This window comes from Fukomys damarensis, unplaced genomic scaffold (genome assembly GCF_012274545.1).
Source record: "Fukomys damarensis isolate Sample0158 unplaced genomic scaffold, DMR_v1.0_HiC HiC_scaffold_19, whole genome shotgun sequence".
Taxonomy (NCBI): domain Eukaryota; kingdom Metazoa; phylum Chordata; class Mammalia; order Rodentia; family Bathyergidae; genus Fukomys; species Fukomys damarensis.
The window spans coordinates 17,924,473-17,946,342 of NW_022900931.1; the positions used below are offsets into that span (position 1 = coordinate 17,924,473).

A 21,870-nucleotide genomic window follows, 5' to 3' on the forward strand; every position below is an offset into this window, starting at 1 on the left:
TTAAGCATCTAGTATGTGCTGATTCTCACAGTAAGACTCTGAAGATAAAACAATAAAAGACACATTGCTAGTTCTTGTAGAGCAATGTAAACACAGCAACAGATGCTTTTGGTATGGTGCGGTAAGTTTACAAGTTAGTGTGGAGATCTAAGGCAGCATGTAAAGCACATTCTGGTTCCAGGGAAGGCTTTCCACAGTAGACAATAACTACAGGCTAATCTCCCAGCAATGAGAGAAGCACCGGGAGCCAAACATAAAAGGAGCTTGGGAGGAACAGGTCATAAAGTCTGTCTCACTCTGAAGCGGGAACCTGAGGGCCAGCCTTGTACTAATTGTTTGACAGATTGTATTTTCTACGAGATCCTTTTGTCCATGGTTCCTTGAGTGTTGGTGGTCAGAAGATCATAACAGAGCTTTTCTTAGTCAACACATACTCCTCTGACAATCGAATCCATAGCCAAAACTTTAAATAATATCTGTTAAGAGAATGATAGCCAAACCTGTGATGTTTTGGCTTGAGATATCTTCTAAACACCAGACTTCCGTGTGCCACTGACCACAAAAATCTCCAGCTGTGCGTCACATCGGCAGCTCGCATCTGCCTGCTCACAGCCAAATTCATATTCTCCTTCTCCCGTCCTTCACAATACCTTCAATGTGGCAACTTGGAAAACTACTCACTCATGAAAATTGAGGCGGGATCATCCTCAATTTCCCCCTCAACCCTGCACCTCACAATCCATCCCTAAATCTCACTGGTTCCACTTCCCAGACCCTTCTGTTTCTAAAACCTGCACTTTCCTTCCACATCCTGAGTACCTGCTTCAGGTGGCTTTGCCCTGTCTCACTGGATTATCTGCAATAGCTTCTTGGCATCTTCCTGCCTTTGTCCCTAATCATTCCTAATTCATTTCTCGTGGTAAATCAGGGTTATTGAATAAACATGACCCTGTCATTTTCCTCTTAAAATCCTTCAGTGAGTGTTACAGTTTATATCTAGAATGTCCCCCCAAAAGACTGTTATGTTCCATTAATTAATAAATTAATGAACACGACAATTATGGGGCTTTTGAAAAGTAACTGGACCATGCAGGTGCTGTACTCATCTGCGGATAAGTTCACTGAAGAGTTCAGAGCCGAATGGGCTGGTAGGAGGTGGGGGTCTGCTCAGAAGAGGTGGCTCACTGGTGGCACATCCTGGGGGTTTATATCTCCTTCCCTCCCCCAGCTCCTCCCTTCACTTTCTCTATAAGGTGAGCAGCTTTCCTCCGTCCACCGCGTCCTTCATGCCTTGGAGCCAGCTGACTATGGACTGGATCCTCTTTTAAAAAAAAAATAACAATGCTCTCTTCACTTAAATGGTGGGGATCGGGTCGGGTACTGTGTCCCTGATGAGAGAGGGACTGAGACAGTAACTCCCTGACATGGAAAGAATACGGTCTGAGATCCTTAGCAGTACCCACTGAATACCCTTTCTGTACCTCAGTTTATGTTTTCGTTCTGATAGCCGTCCTCTTTACTTACTCTGTGCTCCAGCAAAATTGATTTCTACATAAAATAGCAATCTGCATGCTTTTGCACTCCCATGACCTCTGCTTTGAATACCTCATCCCCTTTGCCCACAAGGTGAACTATTCTTCAAAGACTTACTGTTCAATAATTATCTCCTTATGCTGTTGTAGGTGCTGCCCTGCTCTCTGAAAGTCTTGTTTCTTAGGGTACACGGATTAGATTACATAACTTCTGTATCTTCTATAGATTACGTATCTTCTGTATCGCTTTTTCTCCCTTAAGTATTCGGTTCTACTAGGCTGGGAGCCCCTTAGGATGGAGCCTATGCTCACCAGTCAGTCAATATTAGTTTCTTAAGCACTTAATGCAGTAGCAGATGTTTTACCTGTGCATAGGGTGCAGAAGGCTTGCTCTTACCAAGCTTACACTCTAGTCAAAGGGATGGATAATAAACATGTAATCCATTTTAAAAATATTTTTCAGATAAACACCTCAAGAAAAATAAATAGGATAACATGAAAGGTGAGGTGGGGGCAAAGAGCACCACCTTTAGCTGAGGTGGAAACGAAAGGCCATGTCGTGTCAATCTTTTTCTACAGCAAGACCAGTACTTGGCATAAATTTAATATTCAAATAAACATTACTGAAATAAATTAACTTGGAAGGACTTGTTTGTAAAAAAAGTAATCATTAATATGATGTATTTACTAAGGATTACTGCTGGCTACTAGTAGAGTATAAATCTAAATTCCCTGATACACAAGGTTGTGGATAGTTGTGTATACTACTCTGTGACCCAAGTCTACTTTTGAAAAAAATTTCTTAGGTTAGAAAAAAATCCCCCATTGAAATCAATATATATATTTCCAATCAGGGCTGTAGAAAGGCACAGCACTTTAAAAATACCAATTTTCTAGACCACGTGAGTGATGCCACCTTTTTCTCTGATCTGATTTGAACAAGACGTACTATGGATCGAACTCGGGACCTTGCCCTTTGCGAGGCAGGAGGTGGAACCACTGAGCTAAATCCCCAGCCCAGGGCTCGGTAATATTTTGAGAAAAAAGTAAACATTCTTCATCAGAGGCTTAGATTATCACTCTGTTTACAAATATTGTTAAGATTTTGATGATTACTTATTTATACATTGAGTGTAGCTTTGTTTACTGGATACTTCTTCAATAGTTAATGGTGTTGGGCCAGGGATTTAGCTCAGTGGTTCTGCCGCCTGCTTCACAAGTGCACAAAGTCCCAAGTTCGATCCCCGGAACCAAAACCAAAACCAAAAATAAAAATAGTCAACGATGGTAATGCTTTACATCACTGCATAAATAATCCAATGATTACTGGATTATTAGATTGAAGCACGATTGATTTCCACATTTCGTAGATGAGGAAACAGGCCAGGGACGGTAACAAACCTTGTCCAAGTCACACAGCTAGTACCTTTCCAATGTGTTGCCTCATCTGTTCTTTATTCTTCTTGAAATTTCAGAAAATCAAACTCTGACTCTGATCATTTATACGACATTCTTCTTGGTCCTGCTTTAGTTCACTGTCAGGCACATGGTGGCCGTCCACATACTGGTAGCAATTATCTAACATTTGTTGATAAGCGTTTGTTGGTGATGTAATGACTTAAGCAGCAATGTGAAAGCACGCTCACTCACCTGAAGGCCCGGATGGTGGTGAGTCCTTCAGCTGTTTCTGAGAAATGGCAAAGCAGAGGGAGCTGGGTACTATCATCGAGTTCCTGGAGGTCCCTAGGACAGAGAGAAGGGCAAAAATAGGCTTCCACGCTCCAGGCTCAAAGATCACCCTGTTCTTCACTCTACATTAAGGTTATTTTGGCATTGGATTTGTATTTGTTATCATAACTATCTTCCCCTAGTACTCCATTAACAAAAACTTCAACAGCTTATATTCTTATATTCTAAAGAAGAAGAAGAAGATGGGTGCATAATGAACATAGGCGTAAGCTGAACCTAAAGTGTTGTACAAGACTCTCAGTTTTGTGTACCAGCTAAAATAAATTGCTACGTGGACACAGGGACTGAGCAGTTAATTCATACTAGGAAATTTGTAGCATGTTCTTTGGGCAGGTGAACTTTAGGCAAAACCGTAAGCATGATGAGGACTTCAAAGAAATAGACCAGAAGTGAATTTTAGCTCACGGAATAAGAAGGGAAAAAGCACAGCAGTTTGAAGAACTTGGCAAGTTCAGTGTGGGCAGGGGCCCAGGATCCTGTAAGGGCAGGAAATGGTTCTATAAAAGATGTGTCTTTGTAAGCATGGAACTGGCCTATGGACTGTTCTTAATGGGCTGGGAAAAAAAATCACTGGAGACTAGAAATAAAATAATCAAAGCTGTGCTTCATTGAGATAACTTGGGAGAAAATCAATGAAAATGGTGGAGTAGAGAATAGTTACAATAGCCTATGTAGGAAGGTGTTTACAGTTCTGAATTAGTGTGATGTTAGTCACATTTAAAATAAGGGAGGAACCGGGCATGGTGGCACTCGCCTATAATCCCAGCACTCGGGAGGCTGAGGCAGGAGGATCGCTGTGAGTTCAAAACCAGCCTGGGCAAAATAGTGAGCTCCAGGTCAGTCTCAACTACATAGTGAGACCCTGTCTCAAAAAACCAAATAAATAAATAAATAAAATAAGGGAGAAGCATGGATTTCAACACAGTCTACTATGGGTAGCCTATAAGATGCAATGATGGATTTGCTATAGAAGACTAAATAAAATGGGAGTCAAACATGGCTCGGCTGTTGTTAGTTTAGCAGACTATCAAAAACTAAAGCATTGAGCTGAGAGTGGAGTCTAATGGCAGAGCTCTTGCCTAGCACATGTGAGGCCCTGAGTTCAATCCTCACCACCGCAGGGAGAAAAAAAAAAATAGTGCTATTTATCAGGGCGGAGGACACAGAGGAAGCTAATTGGAGAGAAACAATAATGAGACTGGCTTTGGACATAATGTCCCTGCCTTCATGGGACTTCCATTCACAACCCCTCTGAAGAACATACCTGTGTATGTGCGTCTGTGTGCATACACATAACATACACCATACGTGCACATGTATATAAAATACTCAGTGAGCGGAAATGCCTGAATCTGACCCTTTTCAGGATGGTGCATAGTCACGATAAATTTTCTTTAAATCTCACAAGCTAGCATGTCTAGAAGACAGAAGTGGGGCCACTTCTTTCAAAGCCCTTCTCCTTTTCCTTTTCTATCATTTTTGGGCTCTTTTTTAGGTCTCCCGGGTTGAGGAATTAGAAAAGCAACATCGTTGCTCACCTGCAAGGGTCAGCTGAACTGATAGACACTGGTCTGCAATCCTCCGCAATCAAATCCTCTGTGATCAACCATCATTCTTGGCCCACAGACAAATACAAAGGCTTTTCAGGGTGATTTTCATGTTTTATTTATTTTTTTGAACTGGGATTGAACCCATGCCGTTTGCACTGAGCTACATCCCCAGATCATTTTTTTACTTCTTCCTTTGAGACAGAGGCTTGCTAAATGATCTGGGTTAGGCAGGAAGTTAGCCTCCTACCTCTATCTCCCAGAGTTCTGGGATTACAGGCCTGTATCAGCAGACCTGTTTCAATTTGGAGTTTCTAAAGCAGACTTGCTCACTTTAAAAGCTGCAAACAGGGGAGGGAAAGACAGGAAAGGGGAAGAATAAAAATGAAGGAACATAAATAGTCTCTTTCTCTCTTTTTTTTTTTTTTTTTTGAGACAGGTTCTTACTATGCAGTTGAGACTGGCCTGGAACTCACTATGCAGCCCAGGCTGGTCTTGAACTCACAGCGATCCTCCTGCCTCAGCCTCCCGAGTGCTGGGATTACAGGCATGCGTTACCACGCCCAGCTAGTCTCTTATTTTTAAAGATAAAACCAAGTGGCAGTTGGTATCTGATGAGGCTGGGATGATAAAGAAAAGGTTACTAGTGAAGGCTAGTAGTGAAAAAGAAACTTAGGAAGGAGCAACTTTGTCTATGGAACAGAATTTTGTGAAACCTAAGAGAGAAGGGCTTATTCTTGTAAGAAGCAAACACAGAGCTAACCACTCCCTAGACCTCGGAATGGAGATATTCAAAACTGAATGCCATTTCCTGCAGCTCAGTTCCCTGCTTAAACTCTCTTTGATATATATATGAAAATAGCCTACTCAGGGCTGGGATGTAGCTACCAGGCTCATAGGCCCCGTGTTCAATCCTCAGCACCACAGAAAGAACAAACAGAGGAGGTGTGGGACCGTATTTTAGGAAGATACCACAGCACACACCTGGAATCCCAGCACTTGGGAGGCTGTGGCAGGAGGACTGCTTTGGCAATTCCACTTTGGCAATTTAGAGAGAGTCTGTCTCAAAATAAACAAAGGCGGGGTGGTGGTAAAGACACAGTTGGGTGAGATAGCCTTGGGTTTGATCCTCAGGACCACCATCAGGAGAGAGAAGTCTGTTCCGTTGGCTGTGTCTTTCTGAGGCCAGAGATTAAGACGTGGCCAAGCGGCTGGGCCAGCGGCTTGATGTCTCCAGCAGGCAGACTCAGGACACTTGTGCAGAGCAGCCTACCTGCTCCTGCTGCCAGTCAGAGAATGCTATCTTCAGTGCTTCCGACACAAGAGGGAGCAGGTTTTTGACAGGACAGCAAGATCTGCCTTCAGAACTGGGTCATAAAAGATGGTGGCCATTGGCCTGATGGCCACCGCCTGTCTTGATGGCCCATTCTGCATGCAGACCATATTTCTGTTCCAACTTGAATAACTGCAGAGAAGTTCATCTCCTCCTTTTATTCCCTTTAACGCCTTCAATAAATGTAAAACTACACCACACCATTTGCTGTTTAATTCTTTGTTCGGGACAATAAGAGTCTGGAAGGGCCTACAGCACCCTTAAAACTCTACTGAAACATTTCCACATGGGATGACCCCTGAAGAGCCTCAGTTTCCAGAAGAACCCTCTTGTCATTTTTTCTTTCTTTCAAAGACTTCATTTTCTATCCGTACATATTTGAGATAGATAACAAATATATTCGTGGTAGGGAGTTGGTACATGTGCATATTGAATCTTTATCCTTCGTACTCTCTTTTCCCGTCCCCTTTCTCCCCTCTCTCTCCATTGGATAAAAGGATAGTTGTTTGATTCATTATCACATTAATTGTTAAAAAATGAGCACGGCCTTGTTATTGCACTTTCAATGCAAACATTATTCTCATCGATCATGAACAAGTGTAGCGGGCTAGGAATGTTTGCCTAACTTTTGCAATCAATATGTGCTTTTCAATGGCAAAAATAAACTCGAAGGAGTATGTGGTTGAATTTAGACAGGACTGTTTGATATTAGTGGTGAGAAAGCAAGGAGACATTAAAAAATGGAATCATAAAATAAGCAGTCATGCGATAAGCCTGAACTTCTTGGGCCGTAGGCAGGCAGCATCAGCAAAAACATCAAAAGCCATAACTAGCTTTTCTCTTTTGGTCTGAATTGAGGCAGAGAAGATGATGCTGGGATGATAAAGACTCTTGATTTCGTGTGGATTCCTGAGGCTTGCAGGCTGATTCGTAACTTCGAAGGAGAAACAGCACTACTGTTTAAGCTATGAAACGTTACGTACCTGCGCCTTCCAACCACAGCCCCTTCCCTTTTCCTCTCACCTGCCGCCACCTTCCTTCCGCTTCTCTAAGCTCAAGTCATATTAAACATTTTCCATTTCCGGAATAAACCCAACATCTGTCTTCTATGTGAGCACTTCATCCACATAACGATCTGTGTGTTTTCTTTTAACAAGAGCCCAACTTTCTTTGAGAATAGGTTTTTGCCACTTCGCTCTCCTCATTTCTACCAAATGGGTTAAGTTATTTGCAACACAAAAGTGCTTCACAAGTGTTGAATGAAATACAGTGATTCCTGCAACAACAAAATGTACTGTACTATTGATACCAGAGCTTCAAAGTTAGACTGGAAATTTGAAAACAGTGGACACAATATTTCATTAACTACTCAGTATCTCAGCAAATGATAAATCCTATAATTGATGGAAAATTCTAAAATTCATAGCTGCCCTTTATTTATCTGGCTGGATGCCCAAATGCATATCAAATGATCCAATCTGAAAACTTTCCAGTCTTTAAACATTATAGCTTCTCATTCAACATTATCTGCTTTTTAAGTCATCGATTTAACTCTTGAATCTTTGTTACTTCTAATATTTCACACCGTGTATCTTAAGGATTTAATGTTTTAAACCCCCCATATAATATTAAATCGCTTATTTATCAGGGCTGTTTGATTTTGTGTTATGGCAATGTCATGTTCAGCAGAAGAACCAGGGCATGAAAAGTTGGACAAAATTTGTGGATTCAGAACCCAGTAGACCATCTCATACATTAGTGTATGCTGAGGGCCACATAAGGCTCCGATAACCAATGGCAGAAACAATTACAGTAGGTCTTCAGATGACTCTAAGACCAGTATAGGCTTCAGCATGGGTTACACTTCTAAATCCCACAGCTTATTTTGATAAAAAGACCCCTGCAAAAAATAGTTCACAGTAAATCAAGTATATAGGTCTTTGAAAATACGAGACCACTGTTTGACTTACTTAGAGGCAACTCGGAAGTATTTTTGGATGAAATAAAAAGCAACACCAAGAGGCACAAGAGCAACCAGGAACACAGGAGTGGCGTAGGAGATCATCCCTATAGCAGACAGGCAGAGCAGCGTAGAGCGGGTTAGTGATTCCAGAGTCGGAGGGATGTGCTATCCAGAGGAGTTTTGAAAGAAAAGAGATTTTAGCTCAAATGCAACATTGGCCACAAAAGTAGTACACATAAATATTCATTGTGAGCAATTCTTTACTCACTCCCTATTGCTTAGTATATCTATTATCCATCTGTATACCACTGATGATTTATATACTCATTTATCTTGGCATTACCTAAGTACCACTATTCTATAAATCTTAGCTATGCATTGCTTGCTTTAATTTACTGAATAATATGAATGGTAAATCTTCCATTGTCTGTGTATATACATCTATTTGTTAATGGAATCATAGCATTTTAAAATTTTTTATTTAGCTATCGCTCTACAGTAAGACATTTATTTTTCTGTAATTGCTTGTTTTATATCCTTTGAATGGTTTAATTTGATTGGTTATCTTTTACACTTTGAATTTGCCTTTGCTGCTTTTAGTTCAGTAAAATTTTTAAACTTTTTGTAGTCATTTCTATTGGCCTCTTTATTGTTTCTGAGTTATTGATCTTGCTTAAAGACATCTTTTGCACTCCAAGAGTATGAAAGTATTCGCCTATACTTTGTAATTTTATGGTTTTATATGCCATCTTTATTCTATATGTATTTGTTTTGTATCTTGTGGATGGTTGTCTCAGTAACATTTATCGAAAATTAATTATTTTCTTACTGATTGAAGATGAAGTATCTTTGATAAAGTTCTGTACATGCTAATGTTTAAAAATTCTCTATTCTGTTCTTTTGCTCAATTTGTTTTCTGTGATAAAGGCAGTATTATAATTTTATAGTATTTAAAAAATATTTGGATGAGAAACTCAATACATTGAGAGAATTTTTATGATTTCTGGTTTTATTGGACATCTTTCTTCATATTAGGTTATTTCTGTTTTTGTAGTTTTTATTTTAATATAAATGAAATTTGTTTCTTGGTAAGTTTTTAAATGAGTGTAGACATGGGTGCCAATTTTCATATAATACGTCTTACCCAGATACTGTTCTGAACTTTCTAGTTGTTTGCTTTACTGTTTTGAATTTTCTAGGAAACAATCATTTCACCTTCTACAGATACCTGCTTGCTCTCTCTTTTTCTAACATGTATTCTGTATGCAGTGTTTTAGGTGCAGCATGGCCTAGCACCAATGCCATGAAAGCATCAAAAATTTTCAGCACTCTTTTTAGTCCACTGTATGCATGAAGCAGTCTGTCTAAATCAGGGATAACTGTTCGCTTTGGAGTGTCACAAAAGGCAAGGGCTAGATTTCACGGATCCCTTTCTCAATCACTCTAAGGGTTCTGCTCATAAAGTAATTAATTTTTTTAAAAAACAAGAGTTTAATGTTTTCAGTTTCAGGACACACTTCTGGGGATGTAAACATCTCAGATGAAACTGCTAAACGGGACATTCTTGGGGTAGTCCCTAAAATATCAGGCCATCTAAAGTTTCAAAAGCCAGTCTGTTAAAATTAAAGACCATCTGAGGTGGCCTGGCATCTCTCCCCTTCTGGAAGACAACCTGCATGAATATCAGATTCTTAAGAACTTGACACCATGAATGGGTGAGCACCACTGATGGGAATCATTGCTCTATAATAAAAAAAACTTGATGCTGCTTTGCGCTTTGCTGTTTCTCTTTATCTCATACCCACTCTTCAGCACCCTCTACTATGTGCCCATATTAGTTTGAGCTAAGGTTTTAAGATTTTACTCTACAAATCACTTGTATGTTTGCAGATGAATATAAATTGGCCTTATTTTAAATTTTGGCAAGTCTCTACAGTTAAGAACAATCATCTGTTATCTAAAAATGCTGCTTAGCTTACCCTGAGAAGCGTATTTCTGAGCTGGAAAGTAACTCTGGTACTCACCTGGTCAATGATATTAGTATCTGCTGAAAAGCGGTTGAGAATTAGCCCCAGGGGTGTGGTATCGAAAAACCTAAGCAAGAAACAGATTAAAGTTTGAGATAACACTAAACTATCTGCAGTCCGAGCCCTGCTAGGGAACATCTAGAGTCATGAAAATAAGAAGTCTTCCCTACTTCGTGTGATCAAAGACCGAAAAACTCTTCAAAGCTTCCCTTTTTAGTTAGATCTTAAAGTACATGTTTTTACGATTTGGGGTGTGGGAGAAAGAAATAACTACTGTTTTTACCTTATGGGTCCAAGAATGATTTTCTTGAGAAGATTGTGGTGAAGATTTTTGGCAGCTGTGAGACCCATCCATTCTACAGTGAGAGATGTGACGAGACAAAGAAAAATACCTGCTCCGCACAGGATGCTAAATACAGCCACATAGAAGGTCTACACAGCAAGCAACAGGAAATGTTCACAGGTCATTAACAACTGAGGTTTTTTAAATAAGAAAACCAAACATCACGTTAAGACAAGGTTGGTGACTTCCTTATCTTGCATACATTTAGACAGTTGGAGGTGTGCAGGATTTGGAGACCCAGAGCAGAATCCCCACTATGATCCCCCAGGCCAACCCCTGCCAGCTTCCTGTTCTTCCTTTCAAGATTTTCCCGGGAGATGAAGGATGAAGGGATAAATCTTGTGTTAAGGTTTGGGTGAATTCTGGGTTTTCTTCCTTATGGGACACGTTCTTTCCATCCCTAATCACAGAATGACCAGCTGATAACCTCACAATGGGGCATTAAAAATCAAATACCACCAAAACAACAACCAAAAAGTCCTCGTATGCATGTGTAGGGCATACACAGGATACATTTAAAAATGCTGTGTACAGAACTCTCTTGAATCTAAATCCAAACAGCATCTTCAAATGTTTCTTATGATAATCTCTAAAAATACAAGCAATAATAATAGATGTCATTTTTTTATGCTCTTGACAGTTTATTCTATTCCAAGCCCTCTACTCATTGTCAAGTTTTCGAACCATCATCCTCTGACATTTGGGCTTTTAGTGCCTAAGGTGGTGTCACTGTTCATCTCAATAATTTTTTTTTTTTTTGAGACAGGGTCTCACTATGTAGTTGAACTGGAACTCACTCTGTAGCCCAGGTTGGTCTCAAACTCACAGTGATCCTCCTGCCTCAGCCTCCCAAGTGCTGGGATTACAGGCGTGTGCCACCATGCCCGGCTCCTCTCAATAATTTCTTGATGAAGTACAAGCAGAACTGAATGCACAGTACCTGGTCAGTTTTTCCGGTATTGTTTATACTGTACTCGGATGTCCATGTAGCCAGCCAATAGTCGATAGCTACAATAACTGAATGTTTCAGAAGCTTAGAGAAAATCATCAAGAAGAGTAAGAAGAATCCTCCAGAAGTAAGGTACCACCAACAGGTTTTCCATGGCATTTTAGTCCTGAGCCTCATCACAGTCGACATGTCATCATCTTCGTCTTCCTCCTCTTCTTCCTCTACACACATGCCAAAACAAACAAGCAAGCAACAGACAAACATCTGTGTGAGCTTCAGGTGGGCATGAGGAAGATATAATTTTTATTGTCATACAAAAACATGCAAAAAGCCACAAGCTAAAGCTAAACCTCATAGTTTTGTTTTGTTTGAAAATAGGTAAAGAATGAATGATTGCATAAATGATTAAACAAACATAAAATCTGGGTCTGGCTAATACCATTTGTCTCCCAGATCAAACTGACTGGAGGTATGGACCAGGAACACGTTTATTAAATTACTGAAGGGATTATTAATAAAACTATGGATCTGGTCTGGGAACAGCTACAGCTTTTGACCTACACATTCCTGAAGTTATAAAACGACACCCGGAATAGAACGTCCTCCACTGCTAAGGCAGGGAAGCTTCGCAAAGCTTGCTCGTTTGTGCCGCCCAGTGACTGAGGCATGTTTTCCATCCTTTTCTTCTCCAAAGACAGCTTCCATTCCACTTATCTCATGCAGAACATACTCCTCTGCAGGGACCGGATATGGAAAGGCAGATGGCTCATCTTTTATCCACAGGTCATCAGAAAAGGGAGATGCAAATATGATAGGATGGAAATCACTGAGCATGGATGAAATAAATTACTAGGTCCTGGATGGCTCCTCCTTTAGTGGGAAGGTGTTCTCTGTGCGAGGACAGGAGTAGAAATTTGCATCACCCAAAAGGTGAACCCTTGAAGACTGCTAGCTGCCTCCCCAGTATGCAGGCTCTGCTTCAGTGTCAAGCTGCCCAAGTTGGCACAGCTAAGACCACTTCTGCACACTTTCCCAGTTCCTAATCTGTCCAGGCAATGAACGGGCTAATGGTGAGTAGAAACAATATGTACAGCCTCAGATGCCTTCAGGGGAAGCAAGATGCCTGTTCTTTTCCTTCCTCCTCTCTTGGTGGCTTGAACAGATGTAGTGGCAGAACCTGGAGTAGCAGCCTAGTAGGTAGTATGTATTGCAACTTAATGCATAGTATCCCCTTTGCCTCTGTAAAAGAAGTATTACCATTTTACATCTGGGAAAACACAAGCCCAGAGCAGAGTCAGCCTCTCCACAGATCTCCTGTGATGTACTTTCCACAGGAACACCGGACAAAATCATTGGGTATGACTCTGTGTTTAGAGTGCATTAAAGATAACTGGTTTGGAATTCCAGAAGCTGATGACTTACAGAACCAAAAATTCTTTAAAACCCCTTTTCAATCTTAGAAACTGAAATGCAAAATGTATTGTTCATTGGTTGATTCATTCATTCATATACTCTATGATCATTCTCAGAAACACTGAATAGTTATTATCTAAAAGGCAGCACATTTTGATGTTTGATAAGTCTCATGTATGGGAGCTTCAAATCATACTTTCTCCATTTTTAAGTTAGCTCAGAGAACTGCAGTCATAAATAAAGACTCCAAAGGAACTGAAGTACATATAATGCATTTACTTTAAGGGATTAAGTGGTGATATGTCTTACAATCTCTTGGCAATAAATGTCAAGGCCAATATAATTTTTATCTCATTTTTTCAAATTTTGATTGTGTTTTTTCCTGGTAATATTAAATCCTGGAAATGGATAAATAACACCCTGATGTTCTTATCCTTTATTGTTACATTGCCGTGAAGTCCTCATGAGAATTTAACTGAATGAATCAAAACACAGTCCCGTATTTCCCACTTATCTCTGAAGGACCTTCATTTTACTACTATCTTGATTCGATCACTACCCTAGGCCTTCCCAAGTGTTCTAGATGCATTGTCAGACCCAGACTTTTCCTTTCAATTCTGTGTCACACATGGTACAAACGCACTAAGACACACTATGTGGAGCCCCTCTTATTGCCCACCAATGCATGACTTATATCTTTCCTGGCCTCCTATTCTTTTTGTTTTCATGTTAGGCACTGATTTAGCACTTTCCCCTTCACGGCGACTTATTACTTCTCACTAAGACGTTCACATATCAACTGACAAGATAAAATCCTTACAGTCTGTTACCCCATTTGAATGGTTCAGGTACAAGAAAAGATCTACCTTCGTCTTCATCTTCCATTTGGGCTTTGGCCTCTCTGGAATACATGGCTCTTCGGAGAGTTTTCCTCTCTAAGGTTGTTTGGTCGGCTTCCATATCCTACAGTGAACATTGTGCTATCATTCAATCAGCTCCAGCGGGAAGAAGGGATCAACTTACTCTTACACATACCAACGGTTTTATTTTTTTATTTATTTTTTAGTACCGGGGATCGAACTCAGGTCCCTGCACTTGCGAAGCAGGTGGCAGAACCACTGAGCTAAACCCCTGGGCCCCAATGGTTTTAAATCAGTCTCGTGGGCTCTCTGCTCACCCTTCAATTCAAACCTAGCAATCTTATCCCAAAAGCAGTAATGAGCAGTCTTATGTTTGTAGGAAATATTTTGGTGTTCAGAGGTAGAAGGCAGTGGGAGGCCAGGAAAATCCATGACAAAGTGCTGGAATCCACCGAGGGAAGGAAAAGTAACTGCCTTACCTCTAAAGCATCCCTCCACCACTGCTACTCATGCGATCTTTATATCAGTTTCAAACACTGTGATTTTTCCAAGGATTCATTTATGTTATTAAGTATCTTCCTTTAAAAATACATTTAGTTCTGAGTTAGTAAAACTAACATCCATCTACTGGTGTGACGAATTATTAGATGGAAATGATTTCTTCTGCATCTCACTGAGGGAGCTACACAGGAGGATTCTGATAGATAGAATATGAATAAAGGCAGGCAATTTTGAAGCACATAGGGAGGGAGGGTCCTTAAGTGTCTAGAGAAAGTCTCGGAGGGGGAACTATATAGAAAGAGAAGGGAAAGGTGGCAACAACAACAGTTTTTGAAGGGTTGGTGCAGACTTGTCCTGTGCTCCATAAAGGAACATTTTTACTTTCTCCCTGCCCTGGCTTCCAACACCTCAGTGCTCTCTCTTCCCCAGCTCTCAGAACTGGGTCAGTAGCAGCAGTTCAGGTAAATGGTGGATTAAACCAGGTTCTTCATGCCAGACTTGAAAACTAATCACCCTGCTTCTGCGAGGGAATACACACTGAGATCCAGTCAACTCACCCACAAATTCTGGGATATATCTAGTAAACTGCAGACTCTATATATATATGCCAAAATTTTTTTAAAAAAAGCAGAAACGCAGTTTGTTACCCCAATAAACCAATAAAGTTTAGGTTATCAGCAGTGATCTAAGCATTTCTGGCACTTATATAACACTTGATTTGACAGACTTACTGTTCTAGAAGACTCTGTTACTTCCAAATTCTTGATTAAAAGAATAAAACCAAAATGTCGCCTGAATAGCATTTTTACAAGGCATTTTCACATTAGCCTCTGATTTTGCCTCCTGATATGAAAACCAATGTTTTCCAACAAGGCTACCTAAGACACAAAATGAAGAGCTATGCTCATCTTTTGTGTATCATGCAATGGAGTAAAATAAACTTGAACCAAGCAGGTTTGCTTCTGGCTCAACTCCCCATTATGTTGGAGCATTAGATTTATTTTGGAGACTTGAAAACAAAACATCACAAAAAAATTTAAAGATAATTGTCTTAGGGGTAAAATGCTCCAGTGAAGCTCATTACAGGTTCACGATTTTGAATTGTGTTGGTGTTTGGGTTAAGTAAATACAAATTTAGCTTCATTTATCCAGTAAATATTTAGTGTGCCAAGCCAAAGTGGGGTCATGGGCAGAGAAGTGGGAAGCATCTGATGAAGCTAGTTTTATTTTGCTTAATAACATTTTGAAGATAATGGTTGATGTTACCCACTCCGTAACTTTTAAAATCAGCTAAAAACATCATCTCCTTCTTTGTAGTTCTCACGACTATCTTTTGAACACATTCATTTTGATTCCATTTACTCCTTAATCCTTAAACTGAAAGTTCTGCCTAAAGCCTCGAGGCAGAAGGTTCCATATGTCCCTTGATCTCCTTTTCCTTCTCTTTTGCTTCATTTACTCTGAATCCGGGACAGGCTTTCTCATTTTCGGCACCATTAGCATCTGGGTGGCACGAGTGTCTGTGGTGGTGGCTGCCCTGTCCCCTGCAGAATGCCAAGAAGCATCCCGTCTCCTACTGGCTGGGTCCTGGTACCATCTTCCTGCCATAGTTTTAACCACCAAAAACGTTCTCCAGATGTTACCAGATGCCAGAGACAAAAACTGGCACTGGCTTGTAGGTAAATGCACTGTTCTTCCAAACAAAACAGAAAGTTTTTTTCTGCAAAAATTATCCCAATGTCTTTCAGTAGTCTTGATCTCCATGATGGAATTCTTGATGACTCCTGATGAGCTCAAGTGCCTACCTTCCATTGAAGGGCAGATCTCCCTCCATCCCCAGATGGGTACTCTAGGCTGGTGTTCTATTATCTTGGCTTCTCCCGGCCACCATTCCATCTCACAAATAGATTTACCCCATCAGACCCTAAGTCGTTCCCTATCTCCCTCTGTTGATTTATAACCTGCGATCTGTCTTTAATCATAGAGCTGAAAAAATGGAAATGAAGCTTTTGTAAATAGCGAAGGGAGAAGGGGGGTAAGGGAGGGCAGGGACATGGGGGGAAAATAAGAACCAAGACCTGTCATGTAAAGGTACAAGATCCCAATGATGAATGTAACTGTACTATATACCTAAAATGTACCAATGAACTCAATGAGGAAAAAAATCATAGAGCTACTCTATCTCAAATGATGACTATTTCTAAATACAACATAATGAACTTGCTTCTTGGCCTGCTTAGCAATATTACTATAATATCAAGCCAACAGCTCTTATTTTTTCCTAATCTTCTTACTAAGAAAACCATAAGCTTATACTCCTTAAACTTATGTCGTATTATTTTGCTCCTGGAGTTTAGAGCGCTGGAAAAAATGTCATTTGAAGCCATCCCCAGTATGTTTATGATTAAGCCTCCCACAGTACATCTCCTAAATGCACACTTGTGGATTGTATCTTGTAACTATTTTTGTTTAATATTCTAACTTTAGTGTTTCTACGATTTGGCCTTTTCTATGTCCAGCTTTTTTTCTTCTTTATGTGCTTTGTTTTGAGATCATCATAAAACTCATAGGAGATAGAGACATGTCAGGATTTGTCTTTTTATCTTTTTCTCTATAGAAACATAGATTTTCCCCTTCTTAAATGATGCATTTACTCTCCTGATATCTTTAAGAAATTTCTTGATGCAAACATTTCATTTTTAAAATGTTCAGTCCTATCCAAGAGTACCAAACTCTGGACATGGTCCTAGTCCAAATTCAAAAGCAAAACATTTCAAAAATTTGCAAATTTAATTTACAATTTCTTCTCGCAACTATAAGTTGTGTTCAATCTGTTTTCCAAGTCTGTTATCATATCATTTAATGCTGCAGCATTAAAGCGCAACTACACTGGACCTGGGTTCAAATTTATTGGTACCACTGAATAAACCTACTGTACAACATTAGCCAAGCTAACCAAGCTCTCTGAGCCTCACTTTTCTCAGCTACAAATGTGAAATAATATTTTCTGTACTTACTTCTCAGGGGCTTGTGAGACTGTATGAAAGGTCTTGTGGGTTCTAAAAAACTATATACATATAAAAATCTCATTTTTTTCTTCTTCTGACCACCTGCCATAACCCCTCCATCCCTATTCACCAATAACTCACAGCTTTTCCCTTCCTTCACAATCACCTTGGCTTTTGTCTTGCCCAGGACCCTTAGCAGGTAAGCAGTGACTGAAAATATTCTCATGTTACAGATGAAAAAAAAAAAAAGATATAAATGAAGAAAAATAAGACCAAGTGAAGAAATGCCATGTTTCAGTGAAGAGTGTGTTTAAGTTTTATATACACTGACAGTTGCAAATATAAATGAAAATCCTCCAAAAATCTCATAGCACTTCACCTAAAAACAGCATTAGAATTTTATAGGTTCAAAGCGCAGTAGTCTGTCCATTAATGATATACAAAAATACAATCATTTGGAGTTTGAGATGAGATCCATTATATCATCAAGTATTAAATGGGATACCTCTTTAAAAGCATTCTTAGTAATTGCACAGTACATGTTTGCTGTATCTGAACTGAGTATCTATCTACCTTTTCTAATTCTTGATCTTGCCGATTCATAAGTGTTTTCCAGTGTTCATACAGCTCGACATCTTTGGTTTGAATGTCTTTCAAAGTTCCTTCTCTTAGGACACTTCCATCTTTCATGGCTATGATCTAAAGAAAGCACATATATGTGACAAAAACCATAAGTGGCCAAATGAATTATCTTTATTCACAGAAAGCATGTCCTAGTATTATATGACTGCAATATAAATATAACAAAACTCTCACCCAGTCAGCATGTGTCAGATACTGTAACTTGTGAGTCACAAGAACAAGTGTCCTTTTGTCGTCTTGGAGAAATTTCAAAATCCCTTCCTGCATTAAATGATCACTCAAGTGGATGTCCAGGGCAGAGAATGGGTCATCCTGCAACCAGATAAAGTGGTGGGAAGATGAACGTTTTCCATACTGTTTATACAACTCCATGTCCCTGGAGAGTAGAAACAAAAATAACAAAGGACAAACGATCCCCCAAATCCAATTTATGAGAAACAGATTCTGTATGCATTTAAATAGCCAGAAATGAAGTTTTTGGATTTTTTCACCCTAAAGAGCTCTTAACAAGTAACAATATTATAAATGGCATGAATTCGTATAGATTCCTAAAATTCAAAGCCTACCATCACTCAGCAAACTATAAAAGACCAAATAATGAAGATATAATTGCGGTAGTTGAGTTCTAGACAATTAAAAAGATCATAGAAACTGGGAATCACAGCAGCACATACTTCATGGGAATGTTCTTATGATTAAATGAAGTAATATACATTAAATGATTTGTATAGCCCCAGGTACATAATAGATACTAGATTAATGTTATTATTATCATTTGGTATAATATACCTAACACTGAATGTCAGTGGCATTGGGAAGAAAATTTTCATGCACCAAGTGATTGAGACATTTAGAAAATTATATTAATTGATTTAGTGATGTTAACTATCGGATTATTTTAATGTATGTTTTATTCCTATAGCATTACATAGAGTATCATAGTGCATTGCTTCACATTTTGGGATTTTTAAAAGAAGAAAACTATAAACTGCTAAGGAGAGCCAGAATGTTCCCTCAAATAGTGAACTGCAAAGCGGAACAACCTGCAGGGACAACGTACAGCAGACACATGATGACCAGAAGCCCTGCGGTGCCAGGAAATGAAGGACTGAGGCACTGCTAAAGAAACGAAGCTGGAAAAATGATAGAACTTTCTGGTGAAGAATTGGGACGTATGTCTGGAATCCTGTCTTCTTCACACATGTTTCTCAGCAACATCCAGACAACTTTCTACTTTGTCATACAGGCCCAAGAAAGAAATAACTGGGTTCTCATTCTGCTACACACAGGCTACTGAGCTACTTAGAAATTATGATCCTAGGAAACTGTGGAAATAATTTAGCATCATCATATTCTCTATACAAATAAACTGTATTGCTCATTATCTGGATGACCAAAAATAAAAGTAGTTTCTAATGAGTTGGAAATTGACGATTGGAAGTTGGATAAATGTATGTACGTGATCATTATGATCAGTATGATAGTGACATGATTAGTGCAGTAGTTTTTCAACTCTCCATAAGGTGCTGCCTGTATCAACAGAAACTGTAAGTAATATCACTTTATTAAAGCACTCACGAGAAGTCTTAGAAATAGTAATCAAGTGTTTTGTTTAAAGATGATTCAAAATTAAAATAATCTTTTATTAGTCCATTTACTGGATAGCATAGCTATGAATAAGTGGGTGATAGAGTTGATGTTCTAAATGGTTTTTATAAAAACACTTATAACAACAGAGCTATCACTCCAGTTGTCTCATTAATTTAAACCAAGTAAATAATGAGATGCTCTCAATAGTGTAATAGTTGAATAAATCACCATAATAAGCACATCCACATAAGCATGCATGTATATTTATATTGTTATGGCTGTGTCTAGATGTCCCCCAAAAGCCTCATGCAGTCATTGGTGGGGCTTTTTGAGAAGTGACTGGATCTAGAGTGTGTGATGCTGGGACTGATTCACAGCGCAATGCTGGGATCAAGGGCACGAGGATGAAGGGTGTGAGAGCCGCCCACCCGAAGTAGTCTGGATACAATGGAAGGGACAGAAAGAGCTGTGGTTGACCCTTGTTTCTTTACTATCTGCCTACCATGAACTATTTCTCCACTGTGTTCCTTCCATGACACCCTGCCTTGGAGCCAGCCACTTATGGACTGAAACCTTTACAAACAGTGAGCTAAATAAATTTTTTTCCCTTTAACATCGGGAGTTGGGTATTTTGTTTCAGTAATGAGAGAAAAGTGACTATGACAGTAACTTACTCTGTCTGTGAGAATGAAAAAAATTGATTTAAGGGTATAATTATCTCGATTATCCTGAAATGCTTTTAAATGACATGGAAGATATTTAAAAACCTTTCACATCCTCTGAACCATTTCGTATCAGTTACTCCCAAAATGTTCTAAGAAGTAGTGTGATAGATTGAACTTATTTTCTACCTGTCAATGAGTTGCTTTTTTAAATCATCAGAGACACCAGCTCCTTGTTTGTTGCTTGTCTCCTTTTGACAGCAAGAAAAACATTCTTATATGAGTTTTCTTATTTAATTTTGTTGTTTTGAATAAGAGATTCTACTGCTAATATAGGAACTTCCCTTAACTCAGAAGTTATGATATAACTTCTGAATTATTTAAAATGAGAGTTCAGGTATCATAATAAAGCAATGTAGGATGAAATAAATGTTTCCACATGGTGGAAAGAATACCACTGTTTTGGTATTACACCGAGAAAGGTATTTCCATTTCCATCTCCAACAATGCAGCAGAGATTTAAAAACCAAGATTTACCAGCATGTCACTGATTTTAGAAAAATCAGGTAATCATTGTGAGGCAATGTTCATGGTTTGAGCCAACCTTTTGCTTCTGATCCCAATAAAAACCTGAGTTATAAAAACCATGGTTATCCTGGCTGAACCAAGAATTTCTCACACAGAAAAAATAAGACATGACCAGAAATGAGTTTTTATACTAATTTAATTTTCCACAAAGTTCTGACTTTAAATGTCATAACATAGCAAGATATAATGGAAAGTCTATTATCTCTAAATTAAGAAAGACAAGTTGTGGTTACAACCACTCTACACTGGACAGTGTTTTAAATTTCACTTTATTTATAAAATAAGGATAAGAGACCTGTCAGGAAGAACATCAGATTACTGCAAAAATCCAATAAAATAATATAGTAAATGTCTGTGCAAATCATATAGAAGCGATTACCCAGAGCGAGCCAAAATAACTACATGAATCTTAAAGCAGAGAAATTTCCTGGTTCTAAAGATAGGAGATGTGGCCATGTAAGAAAGGTCTGAAAGGGCTAACGGTGCCGAATTTGAGAAGGGAAGAAGGCAGCCATAAGACAAAGAATACAGGCAGCCTTTAGAAGCTTAGGAAAAATCAGAGCCTCCAGAAGGTAACACAGCCTAGCTAACACTCTGTCAGACTTCTGAAATACCGAATGGTATGACAATAACTTTATGTTAAGTCACATTCAATGGTAGTTTTTTATACATCGACAGGAAGCCCATACACAGTCCAAAAACATAAAGCATGCCTTAACTGTAAGCAGTGTATCTTTAGAGAGAACCATCAAGAAGTTATTAGAGCTGATGCTACAACTAATCTTGTAAAGAATGAATAGAAATGCACAGTAAGTTAAAACTGTGATGTCTTTGAATTCCACGATGTTACAATTAAAGTCAGCCAGGGTGATTGAATTACATGCAGTGGAAGGAACTGGAATAGAAGGCCACACCTAGAGGAGGCGGAAACTTTCAGATTTTCAAGTCACATGATCTTCAGGTACTTTAATTATTACTTGTTCCCAAGGTTCAAGAAGTCATTTTTAATGGTAGGACCAGTCACTGTGAAAAGTACTTACAATTGCCTAGGTTACTGCTAGATTGTACTATGGCTTTTATGAGTTTTTTTTTCTTTCCTTCTTTAAATTGTAGGGACAGGTATTCTTGGAGGCAACAAGTTGAAATGAATTTTCAATATGTCC

General features: G+C 39.1%; 1 protein-coding gene across 1 annotated transcript in view; it reads right to left on the reverse strand.

The window, feature by feature from the left end:
- Positions 1-21,870, reverse strand: part of Abcc9 (ATP binding cassette subfamily C member 9) — a 142,774-nt gene that overhangs the window by 48,793 nt on the left and 72,111 nt on the right. The window contains exons 23-30 of the mRNA XM_033766278.1: positions 18,042-18,179; positions 17,799-17,924; positions 13,723-13,819; positions 11,435-11,664; positions 10,435-10,583; positions 10,149-10,218; positions 8,132-8,289; positions 3,183-3,275 (exon numbers count right to left, since the gene is read on the reverse strand). Coding sequence (XP_033622169.1) covers positions 3,183-3,275; positions 8,132-8,289; positions 10,149-10,218; positions 10,435-10,583; positions 11,435-11,664; positions 13,723-13,819; positions 17,799-17,924; positions 18,042-18,179 — 1,061 coding nt within the window. The remainder of the gene's footprint in view (positions 1-3,182; positions 3,276-8,131; positions 8,290-10,148; positions 10,219-10,434; positions 10,584-11,434; positions 11,665-13,722; positions 13,820-17,798; positions 17,925-18,041; positions 18,180-21,870) is intronic.